Below are 23,137 nucleotides of genomic sequence, written 5' to 3' on the forward strand. Positions count from 1 at the left end.
ATATATATATATATATATATATAGGTTATTAAATGACTTACTGACTAGTTTTCTAACGAATGATAAAAAATTAAATTTTTTTGTATAGTTTTAAAGGTTAAAAAACTTCCAAGACTATATATATATATATATATATATATATATATATATATATATATATAATAGTTGTACATATCCACACACATGTATTGATTCAATAAAATGAAACTGCATGGCCGTTTCCACCATTATGCTTTACGTTGCTTCATTGCGAGTCTATCCGTCACATCTCCGCATTGTTCTGCATTCTATAAACCCAAATTTCGTTTATATACACATTAAACAATGCTTCAAGAAAACTACTTTAACCTCTTATTACTTATATTTATATTAAATTTATGTTAATTTAAAAATTTTGACAACTCTCATTCATTACAAACAAAAGTTTTGACTTCATTACGAAAAGTAAAAATTTTAATAAAAAATAGTTTTTTCAAAATTACGAATTTTGACTTTGTTACGAAAATATAACAGAAATCTGTATAAAACCCCCTCTATTTTGTGTTATTATAATTTTCTTTTTTAATCCGATAAATGTGTAACAAAAAACAAAACAAAACAAAAACAACAACAACAAAAAAATAAATAACACGCATTTATTGTTCTTGAGATTCTTTGAGATTTCGATTCGATCCTGAAATTGCATTTGTCTATCCCTGATGTACGCTCTAGAAATCGCCAAACTGAAAACCACATTTTTTTTTGTATTTATATGCAAATGTACAAAATCGAAACTATTTGAAAATGTGTGATTTTTTTTTTAAACCGAACTTTTAATGAACAGTCTCACAAAAAAACAAAAAAACAACAACAAAAGAACCCCCAGAACATTCTCAAGTGAATGAAAATGATCATTAGATTGAAACAAACAAACAAACAAAAAGTTTTACAAAATTAAACTTTCGTAATGAATCAAAATAATCATTTAAAATTATAAACTTTAAAAACCTCTTGAATTGTCTTCCCTTGGAATTCTTCAAAAATGAAAAAAAAAAAAAAAAAAAGAAGTTCTTCAAGCCTAAAAGTTCCAAATTCTCTACTGAATCTTGTTTTAACGCGTCGAAAGAATCGCATTCTTCTCAGCTGCAGTGTCTACTGCTATCGATGACGATTACAACTTGGCAAAGTTCGCTTGGGGTCGGCAATAATCGGAAATTGCTTTTTTTATTCATTTTTTTTTAAGCTTTTGCTTTTTTTAATTGATTTTATTAAAATAATAATAAATACTCGCCTTTTTACGTTGATTTTTTTTATTCGCCTGTAATGGTATTTAAAAGCGAAGGTATTGTCCGTAGAGGTATTGTTGTATTCGCCTGTAATGCTCTTTAAAAGCGAAGGTATTGATGCAAGTAGTATTTATCTCACTCCCATGACCAGAAGATATTACAAAATAGTCGGGAAATAGGATTAAAATGTTGGCTCCGGTAAGAGCACCTCAAGCGCAATAGCAATAAACTAACCCTTCTCAAAGAGAAAAGACAAAGTCTGGGAGGGTGAGCCGCCCAGAACAGAGCCAGCAACATATCGCAGTCAACAGGAGAAAGGCCGTTTCAAAAATGGTCTAGATTCTGATGGCTTTGGTATCAAGAGCAAAGAATTTTTGTAGGAATTTTTGACACCCCTAACACGAAACTGCGAATAAAATATAAAAAACTCGTAATTTCTCTTTTAAAAGTGGGTCGTTTATTTTCCTTATGGATTATACTTCCAAAATAAACTATTAACGTTGTATAAAAAGTAATAGAAATATTATTTTTTTATTAAAAAAAAAAAAAACAGTAATGAAATTAATTGAACTTTACGAGTTCAGTATTTTTCAATTTTTAAACTTTAAAAATCTATCAAAATTTTTCTATTGATTCTATTTTTACGATATTTTCAGGGTCAATGTGAAATTTTATGCTCTTTCCAATAAACCGAATATAATATTTTAGACAAACTTTTTTTTTAATTCACGCCCTCTATTTTGAAATGTCTATTAAAAAGTAAATAATTAATTTATGTGCCAAAGTTTTATATATCACAAATTGAAGATAAAAGATCAATAAATAATATATTCAAATTTAAAAAAAAAACAAACAAAAAAAGTTTTTTTGGAAATTTACCTGCAAAGTCCGAAGTTTAACTCCCTCTTTTTTTAAACCACGTTGTTTGTATTTTTTTTTTTGAGATGAAACGTTGGTCCTTGTCCCTTTAATTGAAAAAAAATTAGGGTTTGAATTACATTTTTCGAGTAGTTATAAGCTTGGAAAGACAGGGGATCGAATTATTCAATATTTTTATCGAAGTTTCTGACACACCTAAGCCGCAGCGCTAGTAATGTGGAGGCGTGAGCTATGTTCGCAAGTGTAAACTAGTGCATTCGTGGTTCATTTGGGCATCGTTTGATACTGCTTGAACGTGTGTGGGCATGGCTGTATAAATTCAGAGGACGAGTCTTTCAAAATAATTAACCACACACACACACACACACACACACACACACACACACACACAAACAAACAAACAAAAACAGAACAGCTCAAGCAAACAAACAAAATGTCAATTTCCGTTCGTTACAGAACGGTAAACTGTATTGACAGATTTTTTAAAAATAGAAAACAAAGTATAAAATAAATCTTTCAACTCGTTTCCACACCATTAAAACTAAGCGGTATCAATGGAGAATTTTAGATTGCGGCCAGAGAAGAACGCGAGGAAAATTATCTATATCGGCATTAAAAATATTTTTCTTTTAAAAAATCACAAACAAGGTATATTAACACTTGGAATGCAAGATGCTACTATTTGGGATCGTGTCTAGCAGGGGACTGTGAACAGTTGTTAATGAGGAATCATTTCGATTTAAAATCCAGTTAGTATCACGCATGTAAACTTGAGAAAAAACACGTTTAAAATACGCCCACATTATCGTGAATAAGCGAAACTACATGGCAATTCGGCCGCCATCTTGTTTTAATTTCGGTATAATGTGGACACATTTCAAGAGTATTTTTGCGTAATACTAAGTAGATTTCAATTAGAAACGATCCCTCATTTATTATTTAACAAAGACAACATAAAACCATTTTTAATGCATATAATTTTTTTTCTCGCATTCTGTTCTCTCCGTGATCGTTAACGTTTACCGAAGTTCATTCTGATGCGTTTTATGTAAATTACGTGTTGATTCATTCTTTGGTTTACGAGTCCTCGAGTGTTAACAATTCTATACCTTTATACATATATATATATATATATATAAGCAAAATATTCGGTAATTTTATGGAATCACTCTTTCCAACCGATTGTTTTTCGAGTGACGTAAGAACGATTTTTGGGTGGAAAACTGGTACAAATGATAATGTCCCAGTTTGTTTGACACGTTGGTCTGATGGTTTTCATCAGGTCACTGTTCGGATATCCCATTACAATATATTTCCTTATTCCAGTAGCTTTTTTTTTTTTTTAAGAACTACAGGCTAAGTGTAGAACTCTTTTCCTCCACTTATAGACTTGTTCGTTGCAAGACTACGTTATGGTAATTTTCGTGTTAATCATTTTTTCTTTCGTTTTTTTTTTTTTTTTTTTTTTTTTTTAGCTCCTCAGATCAATTGTCTTCACGTTTGGAACAACTTCCATTAAAAATAAATGGCACTTATGCACTGTTAGGACGGAATCACATTGGTGATTTTCAGTTGGAGAGAGTGCATAACAGGGGCAGACAACAACTTTCATTCATTCATTATGAAAAAAAAAAATTTTTTTTTTAATTAAAAAAAAAATAGTTTTCTAAAAAATCACACGCATTTCAATAATAATTCATGTTTTATCAAAAATAAAAAAAATGTATATTTTGTTTAAAAAAAATCCAGTCAGTTTTGTGTTATTATAAGTTTCTTATATTCATTGAAAAAAACTTTCTAAAAAAAAAAACAAAAAACAACCCAAAAACAAATACGTTATTAAAAAAACACGGATTTATTTTTAATTCGGTCCTGATATTGCATTTGCTTGTCCCTGCTATGCACTCTCCCCATGTTCCAACTGAAAAAAAAGAAAAGTGATTCCATCCTAATAGTGCATACGTGGCAAATAAATATATGTAACTATCTTAGAAAAGGATAATTAGCAATGGATTCAAATACCATAACAATTTTTAACAACCCGAAATGCGCTGGAAAAATCGTTTGAAACCTCGTTTTCAGAAGAGAGTGATTCTATGAAAATACCAAATGTCAGATTAAGAATAAACTTTTCCCATAAAAAAAATTGGTCTTGAAAAAAAATTTGGTACTTATTCAGTTTGGCACTTATGGCAACATTTAAAATTAAATAAAATACAGAAATTTCTGTATGATGCACGTACCAGGTGAGAATATTTCCAAAAATCACGTAATTTGATCAATATTTTTTTTTATTCAAGAAAATCCAATTCTACTCTGTTTAGACGACAGTTGTAAAAAAGCGCCCAACAAATCGTTGGACAAGAGCAGACAACCCAGATTCACGTGGAAACTGTCAAAATAATCACTGTTTATCTCCCCTTATTATGTTCTCTAGATAAACAATGCATCGTCTGTCATTTATCGGTAAAAAACGGCAAATTGGTTTTTCGTAAATAAAAAAAAAACTACTCGATCAATTTTTGTGATTTTTTGGAATATAAAATATTCATTCTGTGAGAAGGGGGTACAATATAAAAGTTGTTCATTTTTGTTTATAGCTACAAGTGCCAATCTGAATAAGCACGCACAAAAAAAATTAAATGTTCAATTTTTAACAGGGGGTTCACTTTTTTCATGCAAGTTTAATGTAAAATGATCTTCATTATATTTTTACTTTTTTTTTTATTTTGAGCAGTCTTTAGCCCCCAAATCCCACTTCTAAAAATTGAACTTTGCATTATTTATAATACAATTATAATTTACACGCTTTAAGTACACGGCCTGATATTTTATCAGACTTTGTGGTACTTGTAATGAAAGGGTATCCAGAGAAATTTCAGTGCTTCGAAGGAGAATCCTGAATCAGTCCCAGAAATGGGTGCAGCAGTTTATGATTTTAATAGCACGCACGCACGCACGTGCGCTCGCACACACACACACACACACACGCGCGCGCGTACACACACACACAAACACACACACACACACGCGCGCGCGCACACACACACACAAAATAATGTAAAAAAAAAAGTTAGATGACACTAAACACGCAAAATGTTAGATTAGGGTTTAATTTTTTTAGCATTTCAAAAAATAAAATAAAAGAGTTAAAAAAAACTTCGTCATAGAAAAGAAAACAGGAAGAAAAGAACGTGACTTCAAATCGTAAACTGCTTTGGCAATTTCCGGTACTGACTCGGAGTTCTCCCTCGAAGTGCGAAAATCCTCTGGCTTTTTCATTAAAAGTACCGATAAAAAAAGAAATATTCACACACTGATTTGAAAGCTGCGTGAAAATGTAAAAAGGCAGACGACATTAATGAAGGTTTAGGATTAGGTGAGTATCAAAGTTTGAAAAATTTCTTTTGGCCTTCAGAAAAAAAATTTATTTTTAAAGAACTACCCTCCCCCTCCAAATAAAGAAAAGTTGATTTTCAAATCGTAAATTGCATCGGCCATTTCCGGCACTGACTCGGGGTTCTTCGTCAATGTTCTGAAATTCTCTGGATACACTTTCATTACAAGTATCGACTTTGTTTAATACGAGGATTTAAATCTGTTCATTATTTTTATTCTGAATTAAAACAAAACAAAAATAAACCACTCCAACCATCGGTATTTCGCCGGCATCTTCAAATTTGATGATATAACCACGCTCTTGTACCGGTACCGATAAACTAAAACAGACCCAGACTGAGTTTCAGCCATTCCTCCTTTATTGATTCCGGGATGCAGTGGAAAGAAAGACAGGTTCTTCGTTTTTCTGAAGAAAAAGTCTCGTATGAGTGTTTACACCTTCGATTCGAATTTGTAGTCCCTGCCGAGGATTCCCGAGTGCGTGTCTTCGCTATCTTTGAGATAACCGAGGTTTTTGATGGTCTTGTATTGGTCAGGGATTTCCATGAGGGCATGTAAGGCGAACATGGCGTCCGGATGTTTCGATTTTCCAGTCACTGCGTGGTAGTCGACGAACTGGAAATTGTCGAACCGTCGGCGCGGTAGGCAATCGTCAAATTCTTCCATTACGTCCCACGGCCCATCGCCAACACCCACCACAATAATGCTCAGGGGAAATTCGGACGCGTTGACAATAGATTGAATCGTACCAGGTTCTTCGTTGACCTACACACAAAAAAGAAAGAAAGAAAGAAATTACTTAAGCAGAAATAACACATAAAAATACATAAAAAAAAATGAAGATGTAACAATGTAACATATACTGCATACAGCGACTCTTTTTTTTTTTTTTTTTTTTTTAAAACAGCTCCGGCGCCCACGGTTCTCCAAATTGTAGAAACATGGAAATCTCGGGAAGACAAGTAAAGACGATAGTTTCCTGTTGCTTTCCGTTTTGATTCGGGGGTGTATCTCCCCCCCCCGCTCCCCAGATACCAACTTGGAAATTTCTACGACTCGACGCTTTACATACAGCGCCCAGCCTTCCCAAATGGTCACCCATCTGGTACTGGCAAGGTTCACCGTTGCTTAACTCCGGTGAATCTGGCGAGAACCGATGTGCCAATGTGATTGAACCGTATAGATATACAGGGTGACCCCCCCCCCCAAAAAAAAAACAGAGGACATTCAATTGTTTTCCTGAGCATTTTACAGTCAACGGAGAAAAAAAAGGCCAAAGACCCTAGTGTTTTGATGTGATGCTTTGAATATAATAAACTAGTTATGACCAAAGTTTCATTTCATTCGGACACAACACCAAGAAACGGGGCCTAATTAGAGTTGGGGCCCATTTTTTTTTTGGTCACCTACGTGTAGAAAAAACAGTACAAAAGTCGAAAATGGAAATATTGAATTTCAATTTAAACCAGTGCTATTTTCTTGACTGTCATGTCGAAATTAATAAACAGATTTCAAACTATAACAATGTAACAATGTAACATATACTGCATACAGCGACTCTTTTTTTTTTTTTTTTTTTTAAAAACAGCTCCGGCGCCCACGGTTCTCCAAATTGTAGAAACATAGAAATCTCGGGAAGACAAGTAAAGACGATAGTTTCCTGTTGCTTTCCGTTTTGTATTCGGGGGTGTATCTCCCCCCCCCCCACCCGCTCCCCAGATACCAACTTGGAAATTTCTACGACTCGACACTTTACATACAGCGCCCAGCCTTCCCAAATGGTCACCCATCTGGTACCGGCAAGGTTCACCGTTGCTTAACTCCGGTGAATCTGGCGAGAACCGATGTGCCAATGTGATTGAACCGTATAGATATACAGGGTGACCCCCCCCCCCAAAAAAAAAACAGAGGACATTCAATTGTTTTCCTGAGCATTTTACAGTCAACGGAGAAAAAAAAGGCCAAAGACCCTAGTGTTTTGATGTGATGCTTTGAATATAATAAACTAGTTATGACCAAAGTTTCATTTCATTCGGCCAAAACACCAAGAAACGGGGCCTAATTAGAGTTGGGGCCCGTTTTTTTTGGTCACCTACGTGTAGGAAGAACAGTACAAAAGTCGAAAATGGAAATATTGAATTTCAATTAAAACCAGTGCTATCTTCTTGACTGTCATGTCGAAATTAATAAAATATCAAAAAATTACGAAAAATGATAAAGTAGAAAATTATTAATGAAAATAGTTTTCGAAAAAAAAATATTGCAAGTTATATTTAAATAATAAACAGATTTCAAACTATGAGTTACTTCGTTTGATTAAGTCAGTAATAACGGCGGATGAATGAATCGTGAAATCGTGAAAGTGCATGTTTTATGTTGGAATTCAATTTTACGATTTAGAAAATGAAAAAGGAAAAACAAAAAATTATTTATTACTAGTGGGACATGTGGAAATTCCACAGCGGAATCTTTCATATGTAATATATTGCTGTTGTGCATTCTGTGGACGTTCAGCGTGAATGGAAACCTCGCGACATTATTGTAGCCCTTTTGTTAAAACTGTAAAAGTATTAGGTTGGTGCAAAAATAATGTCGTTTTTTTTTATCCGTCAAATACGTAAAACACCGACATTATTTTTTCACCAACCTAATATTTGCTATCTAGTTAGTATAGTGTCAGAATATATTTGATTATTACGGTTTATCTTCGATATCCTTATAGGAGTTTGTGACATATTTCCATTGTATGGACGCCTGGTGCGAACGGAAACTTCGCGATATCATTATACCATCTTTAGACAGAACAGATACTACCCTTGGATCCTAGCCAGAAGACCAAGAAGGTATATTTTAGTTTTACGTACCGCCCAAACGCTGCATTTAAATTTTTTTTTTTTTAGATTGCCTTGTCGGTGATCGGGATATCCTATTTATCAAAAAGAGCAATAGAAAGTGTTAACATACTACGAACGCTAAATTCTATCCTCCTTTTTAAAAAATAAGATCTCCTGATCGAATAATTAATAATCTGGAAACTGTGACACACGTATGTACGAACGTTGAAGGTACTACGGTATTAATAGACAATCATCAATGTTTCGTTTTTATTTCAAGATTTTCTCAAGATGATTGCTTTAAAGAAATAGCATACAAGTACATTATTTTAAAATATGTGGCGCGTTTGTGACGTGAAGAAAATGTTTTCTCGTTTTTGTCTTCGGACGACACATAGTTTTTAGAATTTAAAAATAATGTGGTGCGATTATGACGTGAAAAGAATGTTTCTGTTCTTTTTTCGAGCGGACCATAAACGTTAGAATTCTAAATGTGTGGTGCGTTTATGAAATAGAATGGCTCTTTTCAATATCAATGTACAACATTTTGTTGAGAATATGATGCAAAATAAGCCAAGTAACCGACTCTAGTACGGGGCAACCGAAGGGCTCTCTTTTCATTAGCTGCTACACCATTTCTAGGATTACTCCACTTGTCCTTGATCCTTCTGTAACATCGTGGATACGAGCACATGGGAAAGTATCAGCAGTAGCGAAGAGAGCAACAGCAGTAGGCGAAAATAAAGCGGATATGCAAATTAGGAAGTGTGCGCGAGAAGGAAAAGGTAAAAAAGGAGAGAAAAAACACCACGTGGTCGGAGAAGAAAATGGACGTCTAAATGTGAAGACGATAATGGCAGCGAGAGACTTTTTAGTGCTGAAAGTAACGGTAATAAATGTTTGTGTTGAAGACAAGAAAAGAATGTCGACCTGGATTTTGATTAATTTCTTTTTGTTTGTAACAGTAACGTTACAATGCTGAGTGTCTCAGCCATTAAGCATCATTTTTTAAATCTTTGGTATGACTCCATTGAGAATTGAACCCGGTTCTCCCGGCGCATTAACGAACACTCCTCTTACCATTATACCAAATGAGCAAATTCAAAGTGGCTAGTCTGGATCAAAATTTTACTCCTGTTCAGTTAATATAACTTTGCCGATTGAAGGCGATAAGTTGTAGACTCTGGTATGTTGTTTAATTGTGTTAGAATTTATAGAGCATTGATTCAATAAGTCTTTGCTGAGATACAGTTGAACGATATATATATATATATATATATATATATATATATATATATATATATATATATATTTATTTATTTATTCTGCTAAAAAATATGTCATTCTTGTCTGTATGGGAAAATATTACTGTGCGTTTTTCAAGCAAAAGCTTTCATTTCCAACCGATTTCATTGAATTTCATATTTAATTTTGATCCAGACTAGCCACTTTGAATTTGCTCATTTGGTATAATGGTAAGAGGAGTGTTCGTTAATGCGCCGGGATAACCGGGTTCAATTCAATTCTGCTCTAAACAGAAACATTCATTTCAAACGCGCCCCCGTCGTATCAAAGAACCAACTGTTGATTTTCTGTAATTATTTTTACATAATCACTTGAATTAAAGTTAAATGTACAAAAGTCAAGTATCATAGTTCAGTTGTGTCTAAAAAAAAAACATTCATTTTGAACGCGCCCCTGTCTTATCAAAGAACCCACTGTTTATTTTATACGACGGGCCTTTCTGCTTGTACAGTGATGAGACTTCTTAAATGCACTTGTGATGTTAAGTTGTATAAAAGTGATAACTTTGCTCAAAATCGCCCTTCCTTTTTTATCCTGCTTTTTCGATGATCGATTTTCTATATTTTTCAGTCGAATTCCAAGATAAAACCTATGTAAAAACACTCCCAGACACATCAAGTACTTTCGTGTGAAATTAAAAAAAAAATTAGCCCAGCCGTTTCTGAGTTAATAGGGAACAAACTCACAAAGAGTCTTTTATATAATCTCTACTTCTATCTCTACTATTAGATAAAAGTCACTTTGTGTATGTGTGTGTATGTGTGTGTGTATGCGTGTGAGTTCCTTCCTCATAGGTTCCGAAACGGTTGAGTCTGTCTTTTTTAAATTTTACATAAAGGTAATTTATACGTCTGACAGTGTTCTTAGATATGTTTTATACATTAAGTCATCCGGTAAGTATCGAAAATCGAAAAAAAAAAATCTGATCTTAAAAATAGTCTTTCTTTTCTTATAGATAAAAAAGAATTTTTACATGGGGATATTTTACGTTACACCGGTGCAGCCTTGGTTGGTGTAGCGTAAAATATTCCGCTGTAAAAATTATTTTATCTATAAAGAAGAAAGACAATTTTTAAGATAGTTAAGCCCAAATATCAGCTGACGTGATATTGTAAACAAATACAGACGGAATTTGATGAACGACATTATCGTTACTATTATTATTATTATTATTATTATTATTATTATTATTATTATTATTCTTTTTTTGTAATTATCTGTGCCTAAATCAAAACGTAGATTCCATGAACAAAGCTTCTTTCTTAGAAGTGCACGCCTGTGGAACTCTCTTCCGTTTGCCTGGTTCCCACCTGACTACAACTTGGATGTCTTCAAGTCTAACATAAACAAATTCCTGATGAACCGCCCCCTTAAGTAAGACACTTTATCAAATCTCCAATACTAACGGTTACTACGATACTATCCCATTGATTACTGTACACGCAATAACCCTTATCCCCGAGTGGCTTCCGGGCCTTGATAAGTGATGACCACCATGTAGAGAAAAAAAAAAAATAGTGCACCGGTCACATTATTCCTCGTAATATATAATATTCATCTGATAATATATTACAATATCTTTGGCCATCAGACTAATGTACTTATCCACAAGAAATGTCTTGCAAACTTCACAGCCTCATTAGACTCACAATTGAAGTACATGCAGTTTGTGGTTTGAAATAAAAAGGGATAATAAGTTCTATAACCAACAACAGTATATTTTCAATATAATCAATATGATCAAGAAACAGCCGCCTGAAATTCAACTTATATTACTTTATAACATTTACAGCATAATACTTTTGCTTTACTGCGTGGAAATGTATTGCATGCTATGGTAAAATGAAATGAGCTAGCAGCGAGGGGAGAAGCAATAAAAAATTTTTTGTCAATAATGTAAGTCACGATTTATGCATATAATATTGATTAAATTGATTACGTCGATTTATCGAGTCATTTTAAATTTCGTTTTGAATTTCATCGTTAACATTAAAATAGATTAGCTTACAGTAAAATAAAATAATAATAAAGTAATTTTTTTTAATACTCTTTCAGGAGTGAGGAACCGAACAAAAAAAAAAGATTAAAAAAAAAAAAAATAATACAAATCAACTTTAATGCCAATCATTGGTCTGAGATAATTAACCTTTAATAGAGTGGAGTTTGCGAACTGGCATTTACAGTAACATTTTCTGAAGATGAACTTTTGGGTGCACTAATGAGTGGAACTTAGTTGAAGTTGCCAGATTTGCCCTCACATTCGCAAAATGTTGAAAAGGCAGTAATATATATATATATATATATATATATATATATATATATATATATATATATATATATATATATATATATATGTGTGTGTGTGTGTGTGTGTGTGTGTGTTCCGCTTGCCTGTTTCCCACCTGACAACAACCTGGATATATTCAAGTCCAATGTGAACAAATTCCTGATGAACTGCCTCCTTAAGTAAGACACTTTATCAAATCTCCAACACTAACGTACTGTACACACAATAACCCTTATCCCGAGTGGTTTCCTGGCCTTGATTAGTGGTGACTACCTTGTAATATATATATATATATATATATATATATATATATATATATATATATATATATATATATATTAGTTAGAAAAGCATTTCATCCAAGGCATGAAAATTGTTAAACAAGATGTTTTTTTACTATAGGCTTTAAAAATAAAGGTACAAGATTCAATTTGAAATTTATTTATCTTCAAAGTGCACTTTTATATATTTTACAAAGTAAGGTATAAAAATTTAATTTAAATTGAATTTTATTTTATGTAATCTACATTCTGTTGCACTTTAAAAAAAAATCATTGAAAATTTTATATCTATATCATTAATTGCTGATTAATTAATGAGAAAAGATAAGGTTTTTAAAGTGCACCAAAATGTACATATCAACATAAAATAAATCCAAGGTAATTTTTTGATTCAATTTAAATTAGATTTTTATACCTTACTTTGTAAAATTTATAAAAGTGCACTTTGAAGATAAATAAATTTCAAATTGAATCTTGTACCTTTATTTTTAAAGCCTATAGTAAAAACATTTTGTTTAACAATTTTAATGCTTTGGATGAAATGCTTTTCTAACTTGGATCTTATCTTTTTAAGAGTATATTTTAAAACTCTCCTTCTCTCTATTTCAGTTTGTATTTCTCCTCATGCCACAACTCATTTTTGCAACCCCCTCTTTGTATCATTACAGGTATGAATATTATCTATGTTTCAGCTTATATTTCTCCTCACACCACAACTCATTTTTGCACCCCCCCTTTGTAATACAGGTCAGAATAATGAGCAAATCTGAATTTTTTTTAACAAAAAACTTTAAAATAACTTTTTTTGGATTAATTTTTTTAAAACTTCTTTCAGAATAGAAAATCTTTAAAATTTAATAAGGAACATATTTCATATAGGTTTCATTAACAAATATTCAGTACATAACGAGAAAAACAGAGATGAAAATTTCAAAAGGACTGTATAACTGGTTACGGTCAATAGTAGTCCTCGCCAGCGAAAGTCTTTGTTATTGTTATTCTATTATTATTATTATTATTATTATTATTATTATTATTATTATTATTATTATTATTATTATTATTATTATTTAAAACATTTTGTGTCCTGCTCTTTCACGCGAGGGCTAATATATATATATATATATATATATATATATATATATATATATATATATATATATATATATATATATAAATCTTGGTTTGAAATATCCAAAAGTAGGAACTAATGAACTCAACGAGGTTGTTAGATAGTGCTCGATAACAAGCGCAAAATATTTTTTATTATTTATTCGAAAGTGAAGTTACATTTGGTCGCTGCAAAAAGCCATCTTCGCCAGACGACCCTGAACCATTCAACGCTAGAGGAAAAAAAGAAGAAGATTATTTACACATATTTATTGTGTATATTTTAAGAAAATCTATTTTCATTATTAAAAATATTTAATAGTTAAAAAAATTAATGGTAATTACTATTTAATTTTTTTTTTTACTAATTTGTCACCACTTAACAAAAAGACTCTTACTTTTTTTCTATAGCGTCGAATGGTTCATGATCACCTGACGAAGTCTCATTGAGTGAAACAGATGGCTGTTTGTAGCGACCAAATGTAGCTGTTTTCTTTCGAATAAATAATAATAATAATAATAATAATAATAGTATATGTATGTATATTATATATTATATATTATATATTATATATTATATATTATATATTATATATTATATATTATATATTATATATTATATATTATATATTATATTATATATAATGATTCAGTAATTCTATTAAATGTATTATTATCCTTATTAGCACGAATCTTTCTAGAAGACGAAAGAACTTTGTCTGTCTCATACACGTGGGGACTTCCGTTACATATCCATTGTTGAAATAATTGACAATGATGAAAGGAAATTGGAATCTTAAGATCACTATCATTCCAAAACTAGTTACAAAACTACCAAGCAAATATACACGTTAAATCAAGTTCAAGAGAGATACAACAATTGCACTTAAAGGGTTGTTTGGAATCTTTAAAATGATCTCTCGGCTGGAATGTATAAGATGGCAGATAAATGTCTGCCACTAGAACACAATTATGAGAGAAAGAAAAAAAAATGAAAAAGATTTACCTGGCCATCTGCGATGATAATAAGTATATGATATGTGTTCCTTGATTGCACTATTTGTATAGCCCTCTCGATGACAGGTGCGAAGGTGGTTGGCCCGCTCAGTGTGACGTTGCGGGCTAGCTCATTATATCGTTCCAAAACCTCCTGAAACCCATAACACGGATTGCCGGACTGGTTGAAACAGAACACCTCCCGATCCATCGTCTTTGAGTCTCCGAAACCGAATGCCGGTATCAAGCGATCCCGGTCGAACGGCTCCAGCGTCTGGCCGAGAATGGAGATCACCTTCTGGTAGGGGTTCATGTTCCAGGCGGGGCCGACGCGATGAAGGCACTGGCCGCCGAATGTCTTCCTTCCTTGCCATTCGTTGCTGGCCGTGAAGTCGACCCCGACGATTAGCTGGCAGCGGTCGAGCCCGGCCCGTTTACACGCCCGGCTCACCTCTTCGAACGTCTCGAAGTGGTCCTCGAACGAGAAGAAAAAGTTCTTGTTGCCGTAGTCCGGGATTCCGAGCAGGGTGAAGAGGGAAGGCTTCGCCTTGTATCGCCTGTTCACTCCCCGATACACTTCTACCGTTGCCTCCTCTTCGTTTGACGATCTTTGCCGGGAAAGGCCGAAAAGAATGAGCCCGACCAGAACGGCTATTACGTAGAGGACTAAAGATACAACGGTCATTACGATAAGGCCTCATATCATTCTGGAAAAAAAAAAGAAAAAAAGAAATATGCCATATTGATTTTATTTTGTATTTTGTGTAATGGACATTTAAGAATAATATTTAAACGGAACACAGCGTAAAATAACAACTCATAACTCTTTCTCATATGTATATTATACAGAAAAAACAAGAAAATAATGATACTTCCAAGTAATCTTTGAAACGATCGTACGCCGAATCATTTTTTACCTTAATTCTAGGATGCTAGCAATAAATTATCGGAAACCTGTTCGCTTCCCCCTTTTTTCTTTCTTTCTTTCGCTTTCTCTCTGTATATATTTATATAATTATAAAACTCTGTGGACCTTTGCGGTTTTGTTCGAATCTTGTCTTCGACGATCGGCCAATTCCATCTTTTAAACAATAAATGATAGTTGAATTTATACGGTAGAACCCGGGATACGGCATTAAAAATTAGTAACAAAATACAGTACAGTATATAATACACATGTATATAATAAAATAACATTATAAATAAAACCATAAGACGGGGCAAATGTCGTATTCCACATCGTAACCTGAAAAAAAACTTTATCCTAGAGTCACCGTATTCCGGGGTTCTACTGTGGATATATATATATATATATATATATATATATAAATTCGTATTCCTGTCTGTTTGTTTGTTTGTTCCCAATTTGATATAGAAAAGGTCCATTACTTTACAATTTCATTTATTTCTATATATAGTATGATTCTTGCAAAATATATGCTCAAGAGGTATTCTTATTTGCATATTAAATTAAGGAAAATCGATTTTACTAAATAGCTGTATGTTAGTTACTGTTTATATCAAGAGAATGGTTTTACGTGAAAATGTAAGATTGTTATTTAAAGTTGATTTATTTTGATAAGATATTTAATTTAATTTATTTTGAACTTTTATTACATGCATCGATTTTTTAGAAGCCGGTTTGAGTTATTTCCCTTTGGGCGCCACCTTTTGTTTTAAACTTTTTTTATATATATATATATAAATATGCACATAAAGTTATGAACAGTACATAGGGCCCGAGAAAAGCTGGGCTGAACTGCTAGTATATATATATATATATATATATATATATATATATAAACTTTACAGTTTTTGTATTTAAATTCAATTCGGAAATAATATAATTTTCAAAAAATAAATTATTGTTTGTACGAAAAATGCAATATTTATATTAATTTCCTTAATCCATGGATTTTCGCTGTAGACTCATCTACTTAGAGGAAATCATTAGCAAAATCTGATTTGATATAATTTTGCTATTCAACACATACATAGAAAATATATTAAAGATTAAATCTTTTTAAGGGACATAGAGAAAGAAATAAGTTTTGAAAAAAGAAAAAAAAAAAGGATATGAGCTTTTGGTATCCAAATAGAATGGTCATCCTTGAATATTCTTTTTTACCCGTTGTTAAACACTCTTTGACTATTTACTATGTATACCTGTTGGTATAATCTATATAGGCACTTAATTTCCATCAATTCTTGTGTTAATTACACGTAACCTTGAAGTAGAATGTTATCTTACAAAATCAACAAAGGTGACTTTGTGACTGGGTTAGAATCTCCCGACAAGATGTAATTATCACTTTATCCATTGATGATCGCGTAAGCGTGAAACACTAGTGTCTGTAAGTATAAGAATATATATATATATACTAGCATGGGTGCCCGGCGTTGCCCGGGTGTTTGGAGGTGTATGCTGAGAAAAAAAACAAACAAAAAAAACAAAACAAAAACGGTCAATTTTTTAAAACTTTGAACCCTATTATGACCCCTTAACATTTATTGTTTTGGGCTCAAATTGAGTTATTATGTTAGATCCATGTCCAAGCAACCTATATCTAAAATTTCAAGTGTTTAGACCCAAAATTGTCGGAGGAGTTTGGTAGAGTTCTCAAAGGTCAAATCGTTGAACTTTGACCCCTTGACAGCCAAATTTCTAACCGACAACCAATCACGTAGATTTTCCCAAATCTCAGTACCCTGTATATCAAATTTCGAGTCTGTAGACTGAAAATTAACAGAGTTATTGCGTAGGGAAATGTACACACACACACACATACACACACAGACTCTTTCGCTTATATATATATATATATATATATATATATATATATATATATATATATATATATATATATATATATATATATATATATACCCGAAAAAATTTCATGGTAAACAATTGGTCATTCTTTAAATTAACATTAGTACTATAGTGAATTCGAGAGAGCAAGTTGATGCATTGATTGCAGGTGATTAAATGACTTACTGACTAAATAGTTTTCCAAGGAATGATAAAAATATAAAAATTAAATATGTTTTTTCTTTTTATAGTTTTAAACGTTAAAAAACTTCCAAGATTATATATATGCTAGCAGGGAGACCCGATGTTGTCTGGTTCAACAAATCTTCCACCCTTCCATATTTTTATTACTATTGAAATTGCTTATATTTAAAAAAAAAAAATCGATTGATTGCCTGGTCTACTTAAGGACAGCCTCCTCACAGTGTACCGGGAGGAAGCTTCACATGCCTCTCCCGCAGCGAGTTAGTCCATTGTAGTTTACATTGCACTGTAGAGAATTACTGTTCATTTTATAAAAAATTCTGTAAATAACGACTTCACTTACAGATTAAGATGCAAAAGTCAAGTATCATGGTCAATTGTGCTCTGAGCAGAAACATTCATTTCGAACGTGTCATATCAAAGAATCTACAGTTGATTTTATTGGTTGGGCCTTTCCGCTTGTGCGGTGATAAAACTTATCAAATGCACTTATGATGTTAGGTTATATAAAAATGCTAACTTTGGTCGAAATCAGATTTTATCGATTATAGATTTGCAATACTTATGATATGTATTCCAATACTAAACATATCTAAGAACACTCCCAAACACATCAAATACCTTTGTGTGAGATTTCAAAAAACTCGGCCCAGTCGTTTTCGAGTCCATAGGGAACGAGCTTACCACACCCATACATGATGATTGAAATGTCTTGTCAGACGAGTGCCACTCCCTCAGGCACTGAAAGTCCATGAGCCGAAAATGACTTTAGCCCTGCCGGCAAAATTCACACGCTCTATCAGACATGACATTGAAGACGGTCATTAGTATACATACATACATACATACATATATATATATATATATATATATATATATATATATATATATATATATATAGATATATATACATGCACGCATACATACATATATGCACATACATACACACAACTAAACTAAAGGGAGATAAAAAGAAGAAAAATCCTGCAGGTTCGTGTGTATATGCGTGTGTGTTATGTGGGTTGGAGCCCGAGTATCACACACACACACACACACACACACACACACACACACACACACACACACACACACACATATATATATATACATACACGCATACATACATATATGCACATACATACACACATACATATAATACACATATATGCATACATACACAATACATAATACACAAACATATACATACATAAACATACACAAGACGGTCAATGGCATATATATATATATATATATATATATATATATATACATATATATATATATATGCAAATATACATATATACACACACATACATATCTGTAAACATACCCACATATATACATATAAACATACACTATGCATAATATACATACATACATATACATACACATATATACATTACACATGTATACATACACATGTACATACATATAAATACGACACACATATACAAGTACATACACACATATACATACATATACACATATGTACACATATTCATATATATATACATACCCTTACCTACATATACATACACATACATGAATATGCACTCATACACAAACATGCATATACATACACATATACATGCATACATATACATACATACACACATGCAAATATACACACACATGCATATATGCACATACACACACATGCATATTTGCACATACATACAAACAATATATATACGTATATACACATACATATATACATACATATACACATATACATACATATACACATAGATATACACACATATACATACACCTGTACATGAACATACATACACCTATACGTACATATATACATATAATGATGGCAGATCAATTATTACATGCTTCCAGCATTTCAGGCTTACACGCGTCACAACTTTTTCCATGGCTGAGGGAGTATCTATACAAAGATGATGTTACAGAGTTTTAGCTTTGTACGGCAGCTAAATCTCTCTCTCGGTTCAAAATGTTGACATCCAGCAACAAGCAAGAGCAAGATAGCCAGCAACAAGTCAAACTGCAGACCAGCTTAATGCGGGTACTGGTCTACCGCTTTATGTTTTTTTTAATCTACGATTTGCTTCTCCTAGAGGGGTTGCCTTCACCACGGCTTACGGGAGCCCTCTCCACCCCACATACACATGACAATAAACACATGCGTACATACAGATGTACGCCAACATACGCATGCATGTGCACATACATGCATCCATAATCACGTAGAGGCACACAAATACGCACATACATATATATGCTTATACATACATACACACATATATACATGTAAAATACACACGAAGGAACATTCCAAAAGTCATACGTAGTAAGTGATCAGCGGCTGGACCGTTTTTGTCCCTTTTCCTTCCTGATCTTTCTCCTCCTTCCCTTTTTTTAAATAAAAAGTTTGTTTTAGACTCACACATATGCAGTACATGATAATGATTATGATCATGTTGACAAATTCACACATAATTTTTCAAATAACTCAACGTACGAATCAACGAAAAACAACAGTCCAATTGATATAATTTACAGACGCTTGGATATTTTTTTATGTGTGAGTCTAAACACACACACACACACACACACACACACACACACACACACACACACACACAAGTAATGTTCCTTTTATAAAGTAGTAGAATATATATATATTTTATAGATATATATATATTCTATATTTTATATATATATATACTTGACTACCCTTGACCCGTTGGGTCAGTATGTTATATTAGCTATGGAATTCATGTATGAGCGTGACACTTGTAACGTAAAAAAAATAGTTTTTTTTTTGACATAACAGAAACATTTCTATGAAAGTATATTAAAATGAAAAATCACGGACGGATCACTCAAACATGAAAAAAATCCCCCCTATTCGTGTAAAGTTACCTATTTTTCCGAATAATCGCTCCAAAATCGAAAATTAAACATGAGTTTCCTATGAATCGAATGCCGACGAAAGACATTTAGCAGCAAAAACGCACATAAACCTACCGATGAGAAATATAAGAATCAAAAACCCATATTGGTATCCTTCAACCAAGTTATAGAAACTTAAAATCTAAAAAAAAAATAATTAATAAAATCTGAAGCAAAAAATAAGACCTAAATAAATAAAATAAAATAAAACTAATATTGAAACAGATTAGTAAACGTGTCAACAAATTCACCGTTCTCACACAACTATTTTGTATCTAGAAATGTAAACAAAAATAAAAAAAGAAGGAAGGAAGGAAAAGGGACGGATAGAGAATAGTAGTAGTAGTAGCAGTAGTAGTAGAAGTAGTCTTGGTTTTACTATAATTGTTCTTATGTTTGTCAACGGGTTAAGGTTGTTTAGTTGTAAGAAAATAGCGACAATATAGTTGTAATAAAGAATAGTTGCAAAACACCCCCACTCTTCCCATGTTAAATAATAATTTCGAAATAATAACGTTAATATTTCAGTGCACAGGTCAAAATCTGCAAAAGAAGCGATTTGTGTTTATTTGTTTACGTTGTTATGGGTTACTGTTTATGCGCACACGCGCAACCGGATATCGTAAACCTGAAAGTGGGTTACATCACTCGTTACAAGGTCATTTGAGTTTTGTAATTATATATATATATATTCTACTACTCATATATATACATATATATATATATATATATTTATATTCTACTACTTTATAAAAAGAACATTACCTGTGTGTTTGCATGTGTGTGTATGTGTGTGTGTGATGAGTTCGTTCTCTATGGACTCGAAAACGACTGGGCCGAGGTTTTTGAAATCTCACACAAAGGTATTTGATGTGTTTGAGAGTGTTCTTAGATATGTTTAGTATTGGAATACATATGATAAGTACATATATATATATATATATATATATATATATATATATATATATATATATATATATATATATATATGTATATATATAAGAGTACTGGATGGAACGATAAACTTGTCGCCCTTAAGAAAACAACACTACGGCATTATTTTAAAAATTTTATTGAAAAAATCAATTCAGGTAACTTGATTATGTGGTTGGTAGAGCTGACACCTATTCAATGTAGCTGCCTTCAGTCCCAATCACCGCCTAGACACGAGTCCAGAACTGGGAACACGCCCTTGGTCAACTGCAAAAAACAAAAAACAAAAAAAAAAACGGAAATGAAATCATATCGTCTTTTCTAGGGTGACATTTTTATCGTTCCACCCTGAATATATGTGCACGAGCTGCTAAAAATTGGATACGTAAGTCATTGAGTTTTATTTTCGCCTTGCCACCTTGCCCAAACTGCACGGGGTCGGGTGTTGAGTATAGGTTCATGAGTTCCTTTTGTTTGATCGTCTGGTGAAGTATCTTGATTTTCTTGACCAGGTATTTTAGGAAGTTTAAAGTTTGCACTGGCTTACTGCATTTTCGTATAGGTGTTACTTTTGAGGCTTGAAAAGCTTTCCGGGGATAGTCAATGAGAAGGATAACAAATTAACAGATGAAACGATGCATAAGTTGGAAAATATCTTGAACTACCGACATCTATTATCGGCGAGACTTCTCCCTTCCAACCATATATATGCCGTATGTACAGATAATAGATACGGTATCATTACGTTGACACATCGGTTCTCGTGAAATCACCGAAGTTAAGAAACATTGAGCCTGGTCATTACTAGATGGGTGACTATTTGGGAATACCGGGCACTGTATATAGGAGGAAGTTGACACCTTCCAGTAAGAACTGCAAAAGCAAAACATCGTCATCTCCCTTTACCGGGATATGCACGTGACAGAGGACTGCTTGTGATTTTGATATTCCCTAGACTTTTCCTCCTTCGGGGAAACCCGGTTTAACTCGCCTAAGGTTAATGCTGCTTACTTCCAACTATGAGGTAAATGACATCTTATTTATCACTAGCAATTTGGCAAACGCCGCTCTGGTTGCAGTCCCTTCATGATGAATTGCCAAACCAAGCTGAACTCAAAATAACCGATAGTTGCCAAATCTGCAATTAAAGAAAATAGTGTTGTCGATTTAATTTCGCCGCTACTAAAAACACCGTATGCAAACAAATGGAGCTTTTAGCACTTGACGATGTTTATTATAGCGATTTATATAAATACAAGCAGAGTGACCCGACGTTGCCCGGGATTGAATGATGATCAACAATTGTTTCACACTCCTATATTTTTATTGTCATCGACATTGTTTAAATAGTTCATTTTTAAATCAAACTGATTGATTGCCTGCTCTAATTGGGGACTCATCTCGATGCATCTGGAGGAAGCTTTATATGCCTCTCGCAGTGACTTAGTTAACGATACATTGTAGTTTACATTGCACTGTAGAGAACCTATTGTTGATTTTATAAAATTATTTTTCTATATAATGGCCTGCATTAAAGTTTAAAATACAAAAGTCAAGTATCATGCTTTAATTGTGCTCTAGGCAGAAACATTCAGTTCAAAAGCGCCCTTGTCATATCAAAGAACCTACTGTTGATTTTATATGACTGGCATTACTGCTTGTGCGGTGATAATGGCTTGAATTTGAGTTTAAAATCAAAAAGTCAACTATCATTGTGGAATTGTGCTTTAAACAGGAACATTCATTTCGAATGCGACCCTGTTATATTAAAGAACCTTTTGATTTTATATATCGACTTGTGTGGTAATAAAACTTCTCAAATGCACTTGCGATGGTAGGCTGTGTAAAATGTTAACTTCGGTCAAAATCGCCTGTTCCTTTTTTCATCGGGTTATTTCGATTATCGA

General features: G+C 32.8%; 1 protein-coding gene across 1 annotated transcript in view; it reads right to left on the reverse strand.

Moving 5' to 3' along the window:
• Positions 1–2,778: 2,778 nt before the first annotated feature.
• LOC145255652 (uncharacterized) overlaps positions 2,779–23,137 on the reverse strand; it is a 268,590-nt gene continuing 248,231 nt past the window's right edge. The window contains exons 3-4 of the mRNA XM_080114195.1: positions 14,367–15,063; positions 2,779–6,308 (exon numbers count right to left, since the gene is read on the reverse strand). Coding sequence (XP_079970321.1) covers positions 5,976–6,308; positions 14,367–15,041 — 1,008 coding nt within the window. The 5' untranslated portion in view covers positions 15,042–15,063 and the 3' untranslated portion in view covers positions 2,779–5,975. The remainder of the gene's footprint in view (positions 6,309–14,366; positions 15,064–23,137) is intronic.

Source organism: Euprymna scolopes, chromosome 31 (assembly GCF_053919585.1).
Source record: "Euprymna scolopes isolate OS-2025 chromosome 31, ASM5391958v1, whole genome shotgun sequence".
Taxonomy (NCBI): Eukaryota; Metazoa; Mollusca; class Cephalopoda; order Sepiida; family Sepiolidae; genus Euprymna; species Euprymna scolopes.